This window comes from Conger conger, chromosome 5 (assembly GCF_963514075.1).
Source record: "Conger conger chromosome 5, fConCon1.1, whole genome shotgun sequence".
In the NCBI taxonomy this organism is placed as follows: Eukaryota; Metazoa; Chordata; class Actinopteri; order Anguilliformes; family Congridae; genus Conger; species Conger conger.
Window position 1 is genome coordinate 22,582,941 of NC_083764.1, and position 20,588 is coordinate 22,603,528.

At 40.5% G+C, this 20,588-nt stretch overlaps 2 protein-coding genes across 2 annotated transcripts; one reads left to right on the plus strand and one right to left on the minus strand.

Moving 5' to 3' along the window:
* The first annotated feature begins 2,819 nt into the window (after nucleotides 1–2,819).
* LOC133128015 (neuroglobin-like) lies at nucleotides 2,820–15,707 on the plus strand. Its single transcript, XM_061241214.1, has 5 exons — nucleotides 2,820–3,064; nucleotides 7,049–7,156; nucleotides 8,405–8,525; nucleotides 9,120–9,200; nucleotides 12,645–15,707. The coding sequence occupies exons 1-5, from the start codon at nucleotides 2,895–2,897 to the stop codon at nucleotides 12,765–12,767; spliced, it is 603 nt and encodes a 200-aa protein (XP_061097198.1). The 5' UTR covers nucleotides 2,820–2,894; the 3' UTR covers nucleotides 12,768–15,707.
* A 1,070-nt stretch (nucleotides 15,708–16,777) lies between these two features.
* On the minus strand, nucleotides 16,778–19,095 carry LOC133129725 (zinc finger and BTB domain-containing protein 18.2-like). Its single transcript, XM_061243995.1, has 2 exons — nucleotides 18,993–19,095; nucleotides 16,778–18,491 (listed from the first exon to the last, which is right to left on the minus strand). The coding sequence occupies exon 2, from the start codon at nucleotides 18,445–18,447 to the stop codon at nucleotides 16,963–16,965; it is 1,485 nt and encodes a 494-aa protein (XP_061099979.1). The 5' UTR covers nucleotides 18,448–18,491; nucleotides 18,993–19,095; the 3' UTR covers nucleotides 16,778–16,962.
* Between the last annotated feature and the right edge of the window lie 1,493 nt (nucleotides 19,096–20,588).

Below are 20,588 nucleotides of genomic sequence, written 5' to 3' on the forward strand. Positions count from 1 at the left end.
GTGGGTTTGTTGATTTCCTTAGAGTGCCAACTTGCCGATTTCTTAGGGCACTTTCATACCTAGTTTGCTTGATTTGGGACGAACCAAATGCAATGTTGCATTTTTTGGTTTGGAACGGTTATGTTTCACATTGCCTTTTTCTAAACAAAACCATGTGTGTGCTAATGTTGTTCATTTATTGGACATAAATTTGCAGCGTCAGACAAACCGGAAAAAGAAAACTTTTCCTTATCCTGTATTGCACAGCACAGCTCGCTATGGCAGCCAGTTTTACGCAAAATGCACAATGCTTCCTGTAATTGGGTCCGATCATGTTCTCACCACAAATGATCTGCTCCAGAGTTTGTTTGTAACCGGACTGAAACCACCGTCTCAACAAGGTCTTGGTAAGGTTGTTTTGGTCCGCCCCAGGGTTCACACGCTGTATTCACACCTGCCCAAAAGGACTGCACCAGGGGGGGGAAACGCCCCAGATTAAACAAGGCAGGTGTGAATGCACCCTTAAAGAGCAATGCTAGTGTACAAAAGAAAATGCAGCCACATACTGTATGCAATGTATGCAAAAGTCAGAGACACTTTTTCCCCACTATTTGTGCTACTACCACTTAATGTTTTCCATCCTTCCAGTGAATGAACAAGTTACCACTGTGTCCTCCCAAAAAAGGTGTTACCAAATGTGTCAATAATAGAACCCTTTGCCCTTAAAAGCAACATTCAAATAAGCAACTACACAAACATCTGCTGCCTTGCAGATTCTTTGTCATGTGGTTCTAAAATGGTAGATATTTCTGATGAGATTAGATATTAAATAATTCGACTGCATAAGGAAGATGAACACCAGAGAAAAATAAGTGAAAAAAACTTGAGTTTCCATAACTGGAGTACAAACATTTTCGCAAGATACAGAGAAAATGGGACTCCTAACAACCGTGCAAAAACCAGTAGACCACCAAAACTATAACCATCACGAAGACAGTACGATAATGACCCCAAACACCCTGCTGAGAAGCCAAAGCTGCTGTTCTCAGAACAATGGGCTGACCACCCTACAGTCTAGACCTCAACATCATTCAATGCGTTTTAGATTACTTGGTTCGAGAATAGCTTGGAAAGCTTGGAGAAATATCCCTGTAGGTTCCATAAGAACTCAGAGCAAGTATCCTGAAAAAATTGAGCCTGTAATAAAGGCAAGACGTAAACAGTAAATACTAAATGTGTGAAGAGAACTCCGGAAGTTGTGTGGTTGTGCTCCTCACCAAGTGACACCCAGTAAGTCAATAAATAAGAGAGAGAGATGATAGCTCATGCCCTCCATTAGTACACCATCAGAGTCATTGTCTGGTCTCCTAATTGTAGTAATACCAATAAAAGGCCCTTGCCTATTTATATGCTGGCTTTGAAGGTTTGAGGATCAGGTTCCCTTGGTAATTACACAGGATTTTTGATGAGGTTCCTTGCTCCACCCAATGTCATAGACAAGGAGAAAGCTGTCCGTATTCTGGGAGCGTCAGTTGTCTCTGACAGCTTCAATGGAAGATGAGTTGATGGCAGGGGGTTTGACCGCTGAAGAATTATTGGTGCCAGACGGGGTGATTTGGGTATCTCAGAAACTGCTGATTTCCTGTGATTTTCATGCACAACAGTCTCTAGAGTTTGCAGAGAATGGTGCAAAAAACAAAAAAACATCCAGCAGAATTTCTGTTGGCAAAAAAGGGTTTCAATGAGAGAGTTCAGTGGAGAAGGGCCAAACTGGTCAAAGGTTACAGGAAGGTGACACAACGCAAATAACCATACATTACAACAGTGGTATGCTGAAGAGCATCTCTAAGTGGACAGGCTACAGCAGCAGAAGATCAATACATCAAAAAAATAAGTTAATAAATACATAATAAAGTGCTCACTGAGTGTATATGTATACTGCAAAATGCACAGTAGAATATAATGCAATATGAGTATGGATGTAATAACAAGCATGTAAATCATACTCACTGTTCCTAGATGAAATTACATTATTCATAAACATATTGTGATGCAAATTAGAAGCAGTTATTCATGAATAAACCAGTAATGGGCCATTGGTGATCTATAGATAAACCGCAATTAGATAAGCTGCTCCTAAAACATGTTCTGAATTCGATTTTCGATGGAAAATAAATCTCTTTAGATGTAACTATTAGTGTTCATTAATCACTGAGATACGTTTAGAACTAGGGGGCGGGTACCACATTAACAGCAGCAGTACGACATTAACATCAGCAGCAACGTAGTGTTATTAATAATGCACTTCCATGTATTTTTTGTAATTATTATAAATGCATCAAATAAACTATTGACTATTTTCTCATTTAGCAATACACATTTGGATATGACAGTTTACCACTTTGACAATATCGTTACTATAAATGTACAAACGTCCACTATATGTCACGTCCCGATGAGCGTATGCGCTTGGGCAGTGCGCGCGCTGATTTTTCGTGGGTGTTTGTGGAAGTACTTGGAGTGATTATTGGTCAGTACCAAGTCCAGCGGATCACCTCAAAGCAGTTTCTTTGCCACCTGGGATTTCATCATGATTGCATCTAATTTGTTCTTCACGGTTGCCTACGTCTGAGATCTGCGTAGTTTTCACTTTTTTGAGAAATATAATCCCTATAATCAGAAAAGTGTTTGGGTTGTTCCCTACACAAATTAAACGTTTTACCATATTACTATAGGTATTATTATATTATAAACACAGCTCTATAAAATTGAAGAGTTAGCGCGGAACCTACGCATGAGTGAAGTAAATGCATGAATCGGTTTGCGAGGATCCGGTTACGTCTCGGATATATTGTGTGGCTGTTTTCCTATTGTTATTTTATTACCATCTCGTCGTTCCTGTACCACGTTGGAAGATGGGATGCGCAATATCAGGACTGGGTTTGGTAGCAAAACCAGCCGGAGACATAAGAGATGAGGACGTTGCGGTGACAAAACTAAGCCAGGAACAAATTGAAATGATCAAAGAGTCTTGGAAAGTTATCCAAGAAGATATCGCCAAAGTTGGAATAATTATGTTCGTCAGGTTGGTGTCTGTTATTTGTAATTGTTCTGTATGATATTAAGCGGTACCTATTCATTATGATTATTGTTATTAGTAGTATTATGATTAGTATTATGATGATGAGTATTATGCATTGATATTGTTGTTGTTCTTAGTAGTAGTAGTAGTAGTAGCAGTAGTAGTAGCAGTAGTTGTAGCAGCCTAGTAGTAGTAGTAGCATTAGTAATAATAATAATAATAATAATAATAATAATAATAATAATAATAATAATTGTACCATATACAATTGTATTGTATTATATAGCCTATATAACATATTCAGTTGTCAGCAGTTTACAGAACACTTGCCATATGGTAACCACTAGGCTAGCTTTACAGCGAACTGGGCTTGCAACTCTTAAGACTGTGGGTTTGATTCCCGTCTGGAGTAGTAACCTATTTAGCTTCAGTAAACAGTCTAGATAAACGCGTATGCCAAAATGTAATTGTGCCGTGTATTGCTAGAATGGGATGATTGGTATAGTACTACTATTTGTATCTTGACCTGCTATATGCGATATGCTACGTACAGTACGTAGTATTTCTGGCAATTCACTCAGTGTTTAAACCATATTAAAAGTAGGTAGTACAGCCTACGCAACAGGCAGATGTGAGAGAGAGAGGCACACTCTCCACTTGGAAGGTCCAAGATGCACCCCATTAGACAACATGTCGGGCACAGACTAGCCTACTAACTGGCAGTTCTAGAGCTAGAACTACAATATAAATAATATTTCAAGATAAATGTAAAATTAGTGTTATAGTAATACAAATTAAAAGCTGTATATAGAAAACTCACAAATACGCTTGTACTGTAGTTTTCAATTAGAAATGAGATTTCCCTCATTCCTGCCCAATACCAGCTTGCATACGGTTCAACTGTCTGAGCACCTTCTGCAGGAGATCATCATTGTTTTTTGATATCCGATAGATGACTCAGCCTGAAAGAATCATCTGTCTGGGAGGAGCCCTTGTCGACAATCAAATGGGTAGCAGAAAAGTGATTGTGTTGCTAGAAACAGGCTGTGCTAGAATATCTCTCAACTACAGGATTCCAAGTGAAATGCGTTGATGTACTGTACTTGAAGCTGTGCAGCCATTTAGAACCAGGACACAACCTGAGAAAGTTCTGATTTAAACCAATTGATGTTTATAAATGAAGGCCACTGAGACACTAAGATACCAATCAGAAAACAGTGGGAAAACCCAATCTGTCAGTGAGGAAAACAGAATTTAAATATTTTCATTAAAATGTTTTCATAAACATATTTGTAATATTTAATTTAGGCTTTTCTCCCGGCTGAATTGTCGATTTTAGCTTACAGAAAAACGTGTACATAAATAGATAATATTTAAAGTCTTTTCTTCTTTTTTCTCTCATATCTGTCAGTTTTGGCTGGGCATGCCTCTTGCTTCCAGCCGTGGAGCGCACTTGGACTGTACCCACGTGGGGGTTCAATTGGAGGGGCGTGTTTTGTCTTTAGGGTGATGTATTTTTGCCACGCTGATTGGCTGCTCCCAGAAACCCACCAGGGAGTGCTTTTTTGCACCCCTGGGCCTTAATCAGCAGATTTAATTAATTCTATTTTAGGCTTTAGAAAAACCTGATAAAATGCAACAGTGTGCATAACCGGCAACTGTGTTTTAATCATAGACTGTATAAAAATAGAGTTTAATGCTGCTCCCCTCTAAACTGGGTAAGTTTGGATTTGTAAATGCTAATCATCATAAGCCATTCAGTTATTTCTTGAGATGCACCGCTGTTGTTTATTGTACTCCTTAGCCTGTAGGATACTACATGTAGTGTTCATGTTATTGTAACAAAATGAAATGATGAACTTCCTCATTTGAGGAAATTGGTCTTGATGCATCTCGTCTTTGTCTTTTCGCTTGTGTGGTTAAGATGTTCTTGTAAAAACGGTTAATGTGGTCAAAATGTCCTCTGTTTTAGTTGCAGGCTTTCTGTTTCTCTTGTTTTTTGTGTTGCTTCCCTGTGAAGACAAGCCGAGTTTAAATGTATTTAGCCCTTGTGTATATAACAAAGTCCCCCATATCTGCCCTCTAAAGCCTCTTACCATCTAGGGTTATTTTAATTAATTTATCTTTTCACTTTGTCCAAGAAACAAATCCATGCTCCCAAGACTGAAATGTTTCAAGGGTAGATAATGATTTCATATAAAGTTTAAGTACTCTTTTTTTGGAAGCATTTGTATTCGGCTTCAAGTTTCCTTGTTATATTAACCCGATACAGTGTCTTAAGCCTCCAAGGTTAGGATTGTTGTTAACTATATACAAAAATGTTTATTTTAACATTGCCATTGCTTTGTCTTTCTTTTATAATTATAGAGGTTGGAAGGGAGTACTGGTGTGTGTCTGTACCTGCATATGTGCATGTGTGTATGGTACCCCACCCAAGTAAATGGCCACCAGCCACCACTGAATACAATACGATGCTAAGATACTCTTAACCCTTTAACTGTCACTCATAAAAATAGCTGAACATTAAAATCCTAATAATTGGAGACCAAATAACAATGTCTTGTAGTTTATAACTTGAACATTTATGTAGCCATATGGTTGAGATAATAATAATAATAATAATAATAATAATAATAATAAGGTAAAATATGCCATTCACAAAGTATTATATTTCTGAACATTTTTCCTGAAACACAATGATTTTAACCTCTCATTAGAACCTTTAACAGTTCATTGCTTTTTACACTTTACACTTTTACACAAGAGGCCAATCATTTACTATGGTTAGGTAGACACATCTGTACATATAGACATACTGTATATTGCAACATATGCCATTTCTGCTTCAAGATCAACCATGAACAGTAACATTGTTTATGAAAACAAAATTCTCAAAAAAACATTGCCAGGTATAATTGAGTTGTTTTAATATTTAATCTCATATTATCTATTATCTATGGCTAGGAACACACATCTCTACAGGAGCCCCATAATTTCTGGGACAAAGGAACAGGATGGCTGACCTACAGTTTGCTAAGAACTACAAAAAAGACCCTGCGACATTTTGCACCGTCCGTTGTTATCCTATACGGCACATACGTACCTCTGTTTAGATAAAATTTACTGCTTTATTCGCATATGTAGTGAATGGCCACATAACCACTTTGTTTGATGCTTGTGACATGTAATTGAATTTAAGAGCCTAAATAAATATATGTCATGTAGACAAATGTCACATTTTCACATTTCAGGGCTTTTCACTGTTAATCTAAGGAGAGGGTAATTTAAGGGCTCTATTTTTCTTTCCAAGACAATAGACATTTCAGTATGTAAACTAGACTGTGTGGGTTGTGTTGCTAAAGGAGCTTCATACTTTGTGATCATTGATGATGGAAATATTTTATGCAGGTTCTGTTGGAATAACAAGCACAGTCACCACAGTCGGGGTAGCCACTGGGGGGGCTGTTTGCCAAGTAGTGGGTGTTAGCATGCGGGTTGAACACTGTGTTCAGCTCTGTTTCCAATGCTGCAAGGTTATCTGTTCTATTCTATTTCGTTAAAGCCTAGCAACAGACAAGGCTCTTATTTACAAGGCCGCTGATCACCAGCATATTATAATATAGGTCACTTGTTTTTAAACCCACTCCAGTACTTGTAGTACGAGTCATGTCCATTTCTGGCAGGGTTATAGCCTACCTGCTGCATGTCAAAAAACATCTGCATATGTGGGGAGAAAAAATAAAACACTGTATATTTATGCTTTCATGCTACCAGTGAACACAATTTCCATGCTATCCATGAGAGGAACAATAAATATTTCCCTTCCACAAAGTGCTGGTTTGTAGCCTTCAAATGCAAGGATGGGAGAGAGAATGTGTTTACGTGCCCCCCTGAGAAAAACCAACAAGACCATTGAGAAGGGACGGAATTCATGCAATTATTAGTGCGATCTAAAGAGCTCACAGCCATCCATTGTCTTGGCAACAGATTGTTTGAGACCCATCCAGAATGCAAAGACGTCTTCTTCCTGTTCAGAGATGTGGAGGACCTGGAGAGGCTGCGGACTAGCAAAGAGCTACGGGCTCATGGACTGAGGTGGGTCGCGCCCCTTAAGGCTAAAAAAATAACTGAAAACATTTTACATTCACAGAGTAGATAGCAATTGGGGTAGTATGCGTGGCCGATGTTAAAGCCTGCCATTTGCACGTTTGTTTCAAAAATGGATTGTTCAAGACAACAAATAACCACTGAATCATAAAAGGCACTTATCTTTGTTTAAAACCAGTGGAAAGACTGTATTCTATATTTAGTCGCAGATACGAATCGTAGAATGACATGTTATAATTAGACATTAATTCCTGTGGTTCAATTCGCTATTCAGTGAACAGCATTTTTCACTGCTGTATTAGAGCTATGTATCCAGAGCGATGTGACAATGATGGTACATACTGATAAATGAGGCCCTATGATCTCAAACATGCTGCTAAAGTAGCAAAGGAGTTTTTCAAAACCAAGCATATGATTTAGTTTTAGTGTTGTGCTTCCTAATGAAACTGGAACAGAGACTTTGTTGCTTCCTCTCATAGTTTGATTGCAGGAGCACTGAATGTCTGAGTTGAGCAGTCTCATGGCACCAGCACCCCTAGGGAGCTTGTGCGAAAGCATATAATTCAAAAGACTGAGTAAGCAAAAGTAAACTGATGAAAAAGCCATTTTGCAGTGCGAAGAAAAGGTCTCACACATCTAAATCTAATGCAAACTGTTTTTGACTGGCCTATCGTCCTGAAATCGAGGAGCTGCCAGTATCCGGCTGTCACACATTGGCATTTGAAGAGCTCTCACCAGACTGTTCAGCTCCCAAGAGTGGGAGCTCTGAAAGACATGGAGTAGGCCTTAAAAAGGCACAAAAGGGGCTGGTGAAACCCATCAAGCCACAAGAGAGATACCTCTTAATAACAGGGGTGCCCAACAAGGGCAAGGCCATGGGGACAGGCAGGAAGCTCAACAGCTCATCACCATGCTGCTCTGTAAGGAGATCAATGGGCATTTGAGTCTCTCAAACCTAAATCAAATATAGACTCCACGCCATTCCAGAGTATGCCGTTGTCGCCCTACTGATCACTCAGAACTCGCTATGGCCATCATTGCTGATTATTTTCCGTCAATCGTGAGCAATACCTGAACAATAACAGGGATTGGGTCCCAGCATTAGCATCTGTTACTCCATTCTTTATCTGATGCTAATTTTCTGTTCACCAGTTTCTAAGAGCTGTTCGATCATTTTGAGAATTTCTGATGTATAATGTGGCTTCCAGTGGTTTTCACAACATTATGCCATCACAGGGTGATGTCTTTCATTGAGAAGACTGTGGCCAGGCTGGACCAGCTGGAGAGGCTGGATCAACTGGCCCTGGACCTGGGAAGGGGCCACTACCGTTACAATGCTCCGCCAAAGTACTATGGGGTTAGTGCTTATGCATGGCCACCTACTGATCTACTAAGCTACAGGACTACGCTTACCACAGTCAAATGAATCTAATCAATGTTTGAATGTTATGCACAATAAAATCCAATCAGAGAAGCAGCTTGCATCATGATGCAGATGACACATTTTTGACTGCACATATGGGATGATATTAGCTTAGGAGGTAAGCGCGATTGTCTGGCAGTCAGAGGGCTGCTGGTTTGATCCCTCACCCTGGGTGTCGAAGGCTCGCTGAGCAAGACACCTAACAAGTTGATCGGTGAATGGCGGCTCTTCACTGTTGGGGTGTGAGTATATGGGTGAATGAGAGCCATTCATTGTAAATAGCTAAATGGGCATAAAATGGTGGCATCTTCAGCCTCATATTCTCATCATTTAAAGTTTGGTTCCTTTCATTGCTCAAACTTTCATTTGTTGTAATGATATTTTGTTTTCTGGAGGATATTTGTGAAGCTTTTTCTCGAGATGATCATCAGTGAGTCCAGGCCTGTAAATGGTCACTGCTGAATGGTCTTATTTGCTTTACAATAATCGCTGTTTAAAGCTGTAAATGTTTTGCCTGTTATTTTTTAGTATGTGGGGGTGGAGTTTATCCGTGCTGTCCAGCCAATTATGAAGGAGAAGTGGACTGATGAGCTGGAGGAGGCCTGGAAGGTATAGACTGTCACACAGTATCCTGTTATTATTATGTTATTACCAATTAATGTCGTTGCCTGTATTAGGGAAAATGCCCTTTTTACATATCACAGGTGAGCATTGTCTGATGAAACAGATCCACAGTAAAACAACAATATACTTGAGATTTAACTTTCTCATTTATTTGCAAATAAATAACATGAAGTGAGAGTTTACCGGCTCTCTGATTTGAATCAGACATAGTAAGACTCTTATATACACTTTTCCACAAGGAAGACATGATGCTGACAACCAAGGATTATTATTATTTAGTCTCCAGATGAACTCCAACCTTGCCAAAAGATCAAAATGTGCAAGCTAGGAAAAGCAGAGACATTAATCTCATTCAATAATCTTTGTATTAAGTTAAGAATTGTGAATATATTTTGTTTTCCATTTTTGACCATGGCGTTTTAGGCCCACTGGTAAGGAAACACTGACCTCCTGTGGAAAGGCGATGAACTAAAGACTTTCACCATTCATTCAAAATCTATCACACACTAGAAAATGTTTTGCTTTGTTTTTTTATTGACAGGAAAATACAAAATATAAATTAATATATAAATATTTTTAAATGTATACATAGTATAGAGGGCAGAGGAACTCTTTCAAGTTATGATACTACACAAGTGAAAGTGACACTTTGCAAGCCTCATGAGGCTCTATACCAGAGGACAGCGTGCCAACAAACAAGAGCTTAGCATTCATCCAATATCCATCTTCAGGAACAGATTACTTTTACATCAGATGTCCCAGTGACCACTTGAGACTGAATACCATGGCAACCATGTGGAGTGCACAGCTTTAAGCACATATGGGAAGGTGGAAACAGCTGTGACGAAGGTCTGTCATCTTGCAATTTAGAGCTGACACTTATTAAATGCATCTGATACTCAAAACAGAGAATGTAGCTTGAGCCAAACAAAGATTCTCATGTCTTTTTCATCAAGTGCAAGCTCAAACATGAACACATTTCCTGCTTTAGGCAGCAACGGATTTTTTAAATATTTTTTTTACAATTTACTTCCACCAGTGATTTCTTTTTTCAGTGGTTCAGAAAGAGCCCTAAAGGAGAAGTTGGCCTACACTGTGGGCTCATTCGAATCCTTTATTTTTCTCCTCTTTTTCCTTTTCTTTTCTCCTGTTCTTGCCCCGAGCTCCACCCATTGGGAGAGGCTAGAAAAATAAGTAAAGATGAGGAAATGTAGAACGTAAATTAGGCAAATGGAATGCCCTTGCTCCTTCAAATGTCCAAGCCAAGTTACAGATGTGGCAGATGTGTGGCAGATGCGGAGAGGTGGATACACTACTGCCAATCCAAATCCTGTGGTTGCCTTGCTGTTCCTGTCATGTTTCTTCACTCTATCTGCAGTTGTTGAATAAGCTCTGCTGAATAACTGAATTCAGTAGTATGGTCACGCTAATACCAGGCAAGCTAGTGCATCCCTGTACTTGCTGAACAGTGCTTCAGTTATACTCTTATTTTACTACATATTCAATTGGGATAAAGAGTCATGGAAGGTTCCAGACATGTCTTCTTTTGATGGGACTAGAACATCAGGCATTGTATGAATGGTGCTTAGTGTGACATTGGCACCTACATGTAATGTAAATGTAATATTATAAGGAGAAAGGCATATGTTGTTTAAGCAATAGCTAAACGACAGGAAGCGGTATATATATCACATCATATATATCACAAGCGGCATTGCGTGTCGGGCTGTAACCCTTAGTGGGATAAGATCACAATATACCAGATAGATATTGCATTACATTACATTATGGTCATATAGCAGACGCTCTTATCCAGAGCGACAATAAAGTGCATGGACAAGCATGGACGAGGATTAGCTCCGTTTTACCTGGGTTGAGCTTTAGATGGTGATTGTCCATTCAACTCTGGATGTCTCTCAGGCAAGCAGAGATATGGGCAGAGACCTGTGTATCAGATGGGGGAAAGGAGAGAAAGAGTTGGCTGTCATCAGCATAACAGTGGCATGACATACCATGAGCAGAGATAACAGTGCCAGTGGATCTGGTGTGGATCTGGTCCGGAGACCAGAATGGTAGGACTCAATCCAGTCTAGGGCTGTGCCACAGATCCCTGTAGCTGCCATGGAGGATAGGAGGATTGTGTGTCGAGACCTAGAAGGATCTGCTTGTACAACTTGAAGGGATTCACTGACAGAGAGGAGTGCAGTCTCTGTTGAGTGGCCAGGTCTGTAGCCGGACTGGTCCAGCAGGTTTTTCTGTGAAAGGAAAGAAATGAGCAGATTAGAGGCCGCTCATTGAAGTGATTTGGATAGAAAAGGAGGAAGAGATACCAAACGATGGTTCTGGATAATGGAGGGGTCCAGAGTGGGCTTCTTCAGAAGTGGGGTGATGTAGGCCCTCTTGAACGATGAGAGGAAACATCCAGAAGACAAGGAGGAGTTCACGAGGGAGGTGACAAATGGGAGGATGTCGGGTGCGATTGTCTGGAGGAGTATGAGGGGATAGGGTGGAGGGTAGGCTGGTGGGAGAGCAGGAGTTGTGTCTGTGAGGGGAGAGAAAGTGGAGAAACAAGGGGAGGGCACAGAGAGAAGGACAGGTGGAGAGGTGGAGGTGAAGGAGGTGAGGTCATGAAGGTGCTGTTGATGTCTACCATCTTCTCACATAAGTCATCAGCAGGGAAGGAGGACTGAGGTGGCAGAGGAAGTGTGCTGACTAGAGAAGAGAAAAAACAGTTGACGAGGGTTAGAAGTGGACTGAATAAATCTTGGTTTGAGAGAGAGGGAAGCAATGTGGAAGATGTGGTGATACTTCTTTGGTTCTAGTGGGACAGACTTCAGCAGTTCCTACGCACCTGGTGGAAATATGAACAGTTACCAGGTGTATTATAGCATCCCTCTGAAAAAATCTACAAACACACCCTTTTAATTGCCAAATAGAATAAAATGACACAATCCAAAATCTGAGTTTCAATTAACTATTTTTAAATGGCTGCAATGGTAAGAAATGAAATTATAGAAACATTCACAGTTTTCATTTCAGTTAATGCTATTTAATGTTGTTTACAGATTATATGCCTTAGTTTAGGAAAGCATAATTGCTTTGAGTATAATTTCAAATATAGCTCTACTCCACAGGACATTTCTTATGCAATGCATTCAGAGTAAGGGTCCTAAAACCAACTGTCCATAGTAATTATGTCACCCGGTAATCTCAAGTCAGAGATGTTTTGCTTTTATTGTTATATTGCAAAAGAAACAAACAAGTCTGTCTTCAGAGACTTTCTGTAAAAAGTGATTCTAGTATGGTACTTTTCTGAATCAAGAACTCCTCCCACTAAAGTACATCCATTAAATATTCTCCAAACCACTTAGTCTCAGTTTCTTAATCCATGCTGAACCAATGTTTGATTATTTCCCTCTCCTTTTCCAGGCCCTATTTCTGTATGTCACCAGAATAATGAAGAAAGGCTACTGGGAGGAAGAGTGGAACCAACGCAACAATTATGTGGAGCCAAGCAAAGACAAACCAGACAGGAAACACAACCGTCTTTAAGACCCTCCGCTGCAGTTAAAAAGCACTATCTTTTAATAATCCACTGAGGCTTCTGAAATTGCCTGGCTTCTCTGCAGACTTCACTAACATCCAAACAGATTGGGCCCAATTAGCATACTCATTTATAGCCCTCGTTGTTGCAGACGCACCCAAAGACTGTGGTCAATGGTGAAGCAGGGACATGTTACTAAGCTGTACATACTTTGGAAATGGCTATATATTAATTCTGAGCACATCCAATACAGCCAATACTCTTTCATTTCTACCTACCTATCCATGCTTAAAGGTACAATAGGTAATTTCGGACTTCTAACAGTCTAACAGAATTGCAGCAACAAACACGCTCAAACCACAACACTGTTTATCCCACCCCTTCTCTGTGAACGCGCTGTGGTAATTAGAACCCATTTTCAACCAATGAGCTTTAATTATTGTACAGCTATACAATGTTTTGGTACAGAGTGCCGGTCAATCAACTGCATATTTTGAAACCCAAATTTAAGGACTATAAACACAGGCAGGGGGTGAGTCAACATGTCAGTGAGCATTTTTTAATGATAGGAAGGGATTTACAATGGTCTTGTAACAATGTTTTAACACAAAAATCTTACCTATTGTACCTTTACCTCTAACCGATTAAATTCCGCTTCGCGAAAAGTTGGGCAAGACACTAAAAGCACTAGTGATGGAAGAATGAGACTTTGTGTGTTCTATATTAACAGTGCATATTAATGTACACACATTCACAAGGTCTGTCAAGAGAGAATATGTCAGTAGACTTTGGGCTCGCTGTACCGGTGTCTGTTGCATTTATCTATTTTCCACAACTGTTAAGAGTCAACTAATGGAAGAATAACCCTTATGTACAGTCCATTCAAAAAGTATTGCAACAGCAAGGTCAAGCCCATTGTTTTTGCTATACACTGAAGACAATTTCAGCTTTTATTTCCTGGTATTTCTATCTAGATTTGTTAAACTACTTAGAACATAATACCTTTTGTATCAGACTACCCAATTTTTAGGTGATCAAAAGTACTGGAACATGTGAGTGACAGGTGATTCTTGTTGCCCAGATGTGTCCTGTTAGATTGATAAATAAACAATAAATTGTTCTGAATGTCTACTCTTTGTTTGAGCCTTGGGTTTTGACTGTAAAGACTCAAGAATTGCAAAGAAGGTAGCAAAGAAGAGGAGTTAGAAAAGGTGAAAGGTGAAAACCTGAGAGCTGTTTTTTGGAGAAAAGCAAGCCATTATGAAGCTTAGAAAAGATGAGAAATCACCATTGCACAAGCATTGGGGATAGCTTAATAACAACTTGGAATGTCCTGAAAAAGAAAGAAACCACTGGCGTACCAAGCAACAGATAATGACAGAAGCATGGTGGAGGAAGTGTCATGGCTTGGGCTTGCATGGCTGTTTCTGGAGTGGGCTCACTAATCTTTATTGATGATGGTAGCAGCAGGACGAATTCAGAAGTCTACAGAAACATTATGTCTGCCAACTTACGGAGAAATGCATCCAAACTAATTGGGAGGGACTTCATCATGCAGCAAGACAATGACCCAAAACACACTGCCAACATAACAAAGGAAAAGATTAAAGGTTTTAGACTGGCCAACTCAATCACCAGACCTTAAACCAATTGAGCATGCATTTCACCTCCTGAAGAGGAGACTGAAGAGAAAACCCCCTGAAACAAACAACAACTGAAAGAGGCTGCCGTAAAAGCCTGGAAAAGCAACAGTGTGGCAGTGTGTCAATGAGTCACAGGCTTGATGCAGTTATTGCAAGCAAGGGATATGCTACCAAATAGTAAGTGTTATTTACTTTCATTTGATTAAATATTCTCTGTTCCAATACTTTTGCTCACCTAACGATTGGGTGGTCTGATACCAAAGGTGGTATGTTCTAAGTAGTTTAACACATTCAGGTGTACATACCAGGAAATAAAAGCTGAAACTCTTGTCTCATGTTCAACTATTCATCGTAACCCCAAATGTATTCAATGTATTGATATACAAAGATATACAAAAGATAAAAAATTAGTATATATGCAATGTGCATATACAACTGGTTGAAACCACTGGTTAATCATTGCTAGAGTGCTGAGACCAGGGGATCAGGTATTGACATTTCCATTCAAGCTTGCAAAATCCAGTCAAAAAGCCAAAAAGCTAATTTCCCCATTGGTGCCAAAAAGCACATTCCCCAATTGATGTCCATTCTAAACTATTTTACCTGGCAAAATTCACGTTTAGGATAAACAGTGCATATGCTCTGGTGGCAAAAAAGCCCCATAGTCAAATATAGCAGCCTCCATGAACTAGCTTCATGCACCAGTGATCAGCTCCCATAGGAATGAATGGAGCCAGTAAGAGGAAGCTGTCTGCAGTTCTTCTATATCTTGATGGTTAAGACTGAGGCCCATCATTTATTCAAGGGACTAAAGCGAATGACACTTTTAAAAAGAATGCTTTTAAATGAGAGAATGGTGGCAAATAATAATAATGGTCCAATGTGCAAGTTAGTCTCCTGTATGGAGAGTTAAAAAACATAATTTTTGCCCGTTAAGACACACTAAAGGGTGAGGAGTTCTCTCCCCACAAAGGAGTTTTTACCTCATGTGCTATCAGCGGGGCTCAGGGCTAGCATTTCCTTTTTTCCCCTCTGTTGTTCTGTGGAGTGTCTTTATGAAATCAAATTGAATTGTTTTTATTATTATTTATACAATGTTTTTTTCTGTATCCATTTTGTCTTTATTTTTCTGTATCCATTTTTTCGTATTTGTTTTTATGAGTTTATTGATTTTATATTTTTATTTGATATTAAGTATTCAGTCATCATCTTTCATGGCATTGTGTCTATTTTTATGATATGTGTTTTCACTGCTGTAAAGCACTATGCTCGAAAAGTGCTATACAAATAAAGTTGTTATTAATATGCTGGATGCCTTTCACATTGGAAATGTGGCATTCTAGAGATGTTGTTTTTTAGATTTTTTTTAACACAGGACGATAAATCAAAAAATTAGATTCAATTAAAATGTACACTCAGTGATCACTGTATTTGGTAGACCTATACTAGCTTGTTAATGCAAATATTTAATCAGCCAATCATGTGGCAGCAACTAAATGCATGAAAGCATGCAGACGTGGTCTAGAGGTTCATGCCAAATGAAGAAATCCAAGTGCCTTTGGTGATGGTGGAATGATTGTTGGTGCCAGACGGGGGGGGTTTGAGTATCTGAGAAATTGCTGATCTCCTGGGATTTTCACACTCAACAGTGTTTAGAGTTTAAAGAGAATGGTGCAAAAAATTAAAACACATCCAGTGAAAAGCAGTTCTGCAGGCAGAAATGCGTTGTTAATGAGAGAGGTGAAAGGAGAAGGGCCAGACAAAGGAAGGTGACAGTAATGCAAATTACAACATTACAATATGCATTATTTACAAATCAATATCTAAGTGCTCATTGGGTGTATAGCACACATGGCACCTTGGAAATTTAGCAAACTATTACAATATACATATCATTTTACTATCACTTAAAGATACAGTGAGAACACTAGCAATATAACTTCAGAATTTATGAAATCACAGACAAACCACACTATCAAAGGTACAGAAATACGTTAAGTAAGTTCATATGTTCATGAGTTCTGCTAGCAAGTCCATGGATGAAGACATAGCAAATGTTCATGTGAGCTCATCTTTTGAGTCCACTATTCTGTGTTTAACATTTTATTTGACTCTCAGCAACGATCAAAATAACCTGAACATCTGATTTAGTATTTATGGAATTTATGTATCATATATCTGCACATACATACATTACATATTGAGAGAGTCAATGGTGTAAATCTAAATTTAGTCAGTAAATCTTTCTTTGTAGAACTATTAAATACCTTATCTGCATCATTTTAAGTTATATCCACCAAAGGCGTAAATGAACAGTTGAGACAGGGCAGAAACCAGCAGGCCCCTCAACCCTGCTACACTACATTGTCCCCCACAGCATGCACCAGGACTTAAAGAAAACAAGTACTTAGAGCAAAGGACCCCATCTCCATCTCTGGGTGGCTGCAGGGTATGGCGGTTTTTCCTTATATACCTTACAACAACAACCAGCTGAGACCCAAGGAACCAGGAGAGGCAAGTTAACAGTACGCTCAACTGAAAAGTGTTGGGGATCGGTGTCTTAGGGGAGCCCCTGCCATTCAGCAGCAAGCTCTGCGGTCACGCCACGGTGGAACTTGCGTATGTGGCGGTAAAGGTCCCCAGACTGGGTGAAGCGGCGTTCGCACAGCCTGCAGGCATGAGGTTTCTGGCGAGTGTGGACCACGGTGTGTCGAGTCAGGTTGTGGGAGTACTGGAAGCTCTTGCCGCAGTGACTGCAGGTGTAGGGCTTCTCGCCCGAGTGGGTGCGCTCGTGCCGCTTCAGGGTGTACAGGCAGGAGAAGGTCTTGCCACACTGCTGGCAAGTGGGCTTGCCCCCCCGGCGGATCAGGCCGGGCAGCTTGGAGGGTGTCCCGGCCCTCTCCCGGAAGTGGGTCTCCAGGTGCAGCTGCAGAAGCCGGGGGCTCGGGAAGGGGAGGCTGCAGAGCGGGCACGTGCAGGTCTGATGCGGGCTGGAGCAAAGCTTCCGCAGCGGGGCGACTGTGGATGTGGAGACGTCACCATTCTCCTCCTCCTCTTCTTTGCTACCTTCCATAAGTGCTCCACCCGCCTCCCCATCCCTCCTTCCATCTGCCTTTCCCCATTCCTGCTCTAGTAATTCAGTAGTTTGGATGGGGCTCCTGGTGCTGGTTCCAAAATGCTCTCTTTGTGCATCTGCCTGGGCTTCATCCCCCACCTCCGACTGCACACCCAGGCTATGCCCTCCTTTAACGTGAAGCATGGTGTCCTGCTGCCCCTCACCCAGTTGCCCTGGGACAGGGGCACAGAAGGGGCCCCAGTGATCTTTGCCAGGTGGAGGCTTGCAAGACAAATCCAAAGCTCTGTCCACATCAACCAAATCCCGGGACCACTGTGATGGCAATGTTGCAGCTTTCGTTTCCTCACCAACCCTGATGTGAGACTTGGGTGCCAGCTTACGAGCAAGGACCAGGGACCCAGTCATGTGGCCCCTAGCCTTCCACTTCCATACAGACCCTTTATAGTCACAGAGAGCTGGCTTGACTAGCTTTTTGTTGGTTTCCCCTAGGGATGTTCCCGTCTGATGCTGCAGCCCGCTCTTGTGATGCAGCTCTGTGTCAGGACTATCCCAGTCCTTGGCCCCCAGGGCAATTCTTTCATTAACCTTCTTCTGCAGTGAAAGCAGCTCCGTATCATCCAGCTTGCCAGTGCATTCTCTCACAATGTCATACATGTGAAGGTAACTGGCAGCTGCCAGTACATCCTCCACCAGCAGCCCTGGGGTTTCTAGCTTTCCCTGGTACATAAACTCCAACAACAGACCAAATGCCTGGGCAGTCACTATGTCACTGTTCAGACGCACAACGTCCAGTCTGTCCATCTGCTCCTTATACAAGAGGTGGAAGTACACGCTGCAAGAGGCCAGCACGGCCCTGTGCGCTGTGAATTGCGCCTCTCCGACAACAATGGTGCAGTCGCAGAGAAACCCTTGGCAACGCTGCTGTTGCAGACGCTGCAGCAACCGACGGCTGTGGTTCGGGAACTCCATTCCTCTGTCATAGCCTGAACAGAAACAGGAAAAACTGGATAGGCCTAGTGAAAACACAAAAGCCAAGCTTCAATCTTGGAAATAAAGAAACAGTGGAGATATATTTCACAAATGTACCCAAAAAGTACAACAACGTTCTAGTATAGATAAGTACGCTTTACAAGCAAATAAAGTTTAGATTGTGTGTTGCTGGCAAGGGGTACACTATTCTGTACCAATTGGGTACCACCCCAGTGACAAGTGTTTGTACCTTTATAGACACATTTTCGTACATTTATTTTTTCAGTTCTGTGTGATTTGGCAACGCAGACTAGTAACTACTAATAGCCAGAAATACTGTATGCTCTGACCTGTTTAATGAAACATACTTTAAAAAAAATACGTTGTTCGTTAAACAACGAAAATCTTCGTTGTTTAAACCAGAAGACATATTCTTTGAATACTATCAAAGTTTTGTTCCGCAAGATGTGGGTCATCCATCGTATTAACATTCATGTATAACGAGTATACACTAGAGTAGCAGTTGAGGTTTTCACCTGTCCTACCTGAGACAGTCGATTCGTTGATAGTTACTTTTTGTGCTTCCCTTGGAGACCATAAACTATGTGAAGGCGACCACAATAATTATTCTTTGCTCTTCCTCCTTGCGTAATCGCAGATTGGCATGCACGGATAAACCAAGATGACCCATAAATACCAGAAATAGCACGGTGAAAGGAGAAGGAGGTAAATTTAAATAATCTGTTTGCTAATAAATGCTACTAACTGGGAACTCAGCTGGTGGGGCTGTTCCTGCGTTCCCTCGGCGAACTGACAGCCTCTTCCTCTGAAGACATTCGTTGCACAAACCACGAAACACAACTCTACAACCGACTGCATTGAACACACTAATTGGAACCGTTTCATGCACATTGATAAACAATTACTGTATTTTGAAAAAAAAATATATATATATATTTTGCATTAGGCTGTAAACTATGTACAATCGGATATTTTCATGGCTAATTTACATGACGTTCCGCGTTCAACTAGTGCATGGCCGTTTTGGTGAACACTGAATTAAGATTGTGGAATAGGCCTAGGCTACTGGTTGGACTGGTTCATTCATGTATTTTATGGCTAAGCGTTACATTATTACATGCAACCACACGTTTTGATCTCCTATCGTCCCACGTCCCACGGCCCACGTCCCAACAGCGTCTGTGAAACAAGCTTTAAATAGATAATCTCGCGATTACGCCATACGCGGTCATCTAATCAATTAAAAATAATCAGCATAGACGCAAAACCAAGGAGAATCTGCAGCCATTTGCTCAATTCGTTATCTTTTTTAAATGTGAAATTCATAACAGGGAGGGTAAAACCAAAGACACAAAATGGAAATATATCTGGCTCCTGATCCCCACCAATACATTAAAAAAAATATTATGATTTTGAGGCCAGGCATAACTTTTAGCTCAGTTCTTCTGCTTCTCTTCTTTGTGGAAATGATCAGTATAACACTTTATTACTGCATCTTGTGCAGGCCAGCCCTACAGTGATGTGTTAAACTAATTGCAGAGCTGTGATTTTCTGGGTTTCACAGACCAGCTGGCCCCCACAACACCCTGCACTCAGGAAGACACAATATAGCATTGCACAAACTAATTTTCTTCAGAAGCCCTTTTGTTTTTTCCATATTTTGAATGACCAGTCATATTCTGCCACATCTCTTCATCCAGCAGCTGCTTAAGTCGAGTTGGTGCAGGCATTTCAAAAAATGCTCTAGATTTAATTTCATATCATAACCTGGCTGACCTTCTTTTTTCAGTAAAATTTGGCCCAAGCATTTTTGTAAGGTTAATTGTTTTCAATTTCAAAGAGTACATAAGGAGTCGGCATTTTTTCCAATAGCATTGCTAAATTAACACCTAACTTGAACATAAATACATTTAGTATATTTAGAGGAATCTTTTGATAGTTACAGTATAGTGCCAGTGAAAGCATTGAAGGATAATTTGTGTCCATGCAAGTACTTGGGCTATCAAAGATGAATCCATTCGTAGCAACAGATATGAGAGCTGTTCCAAACTAAGCATGGCTATTGTCTTTTGGCTGACTCTGTTATGTCCTTTCTCCCATCTTCCTTATTTCCTTGAATC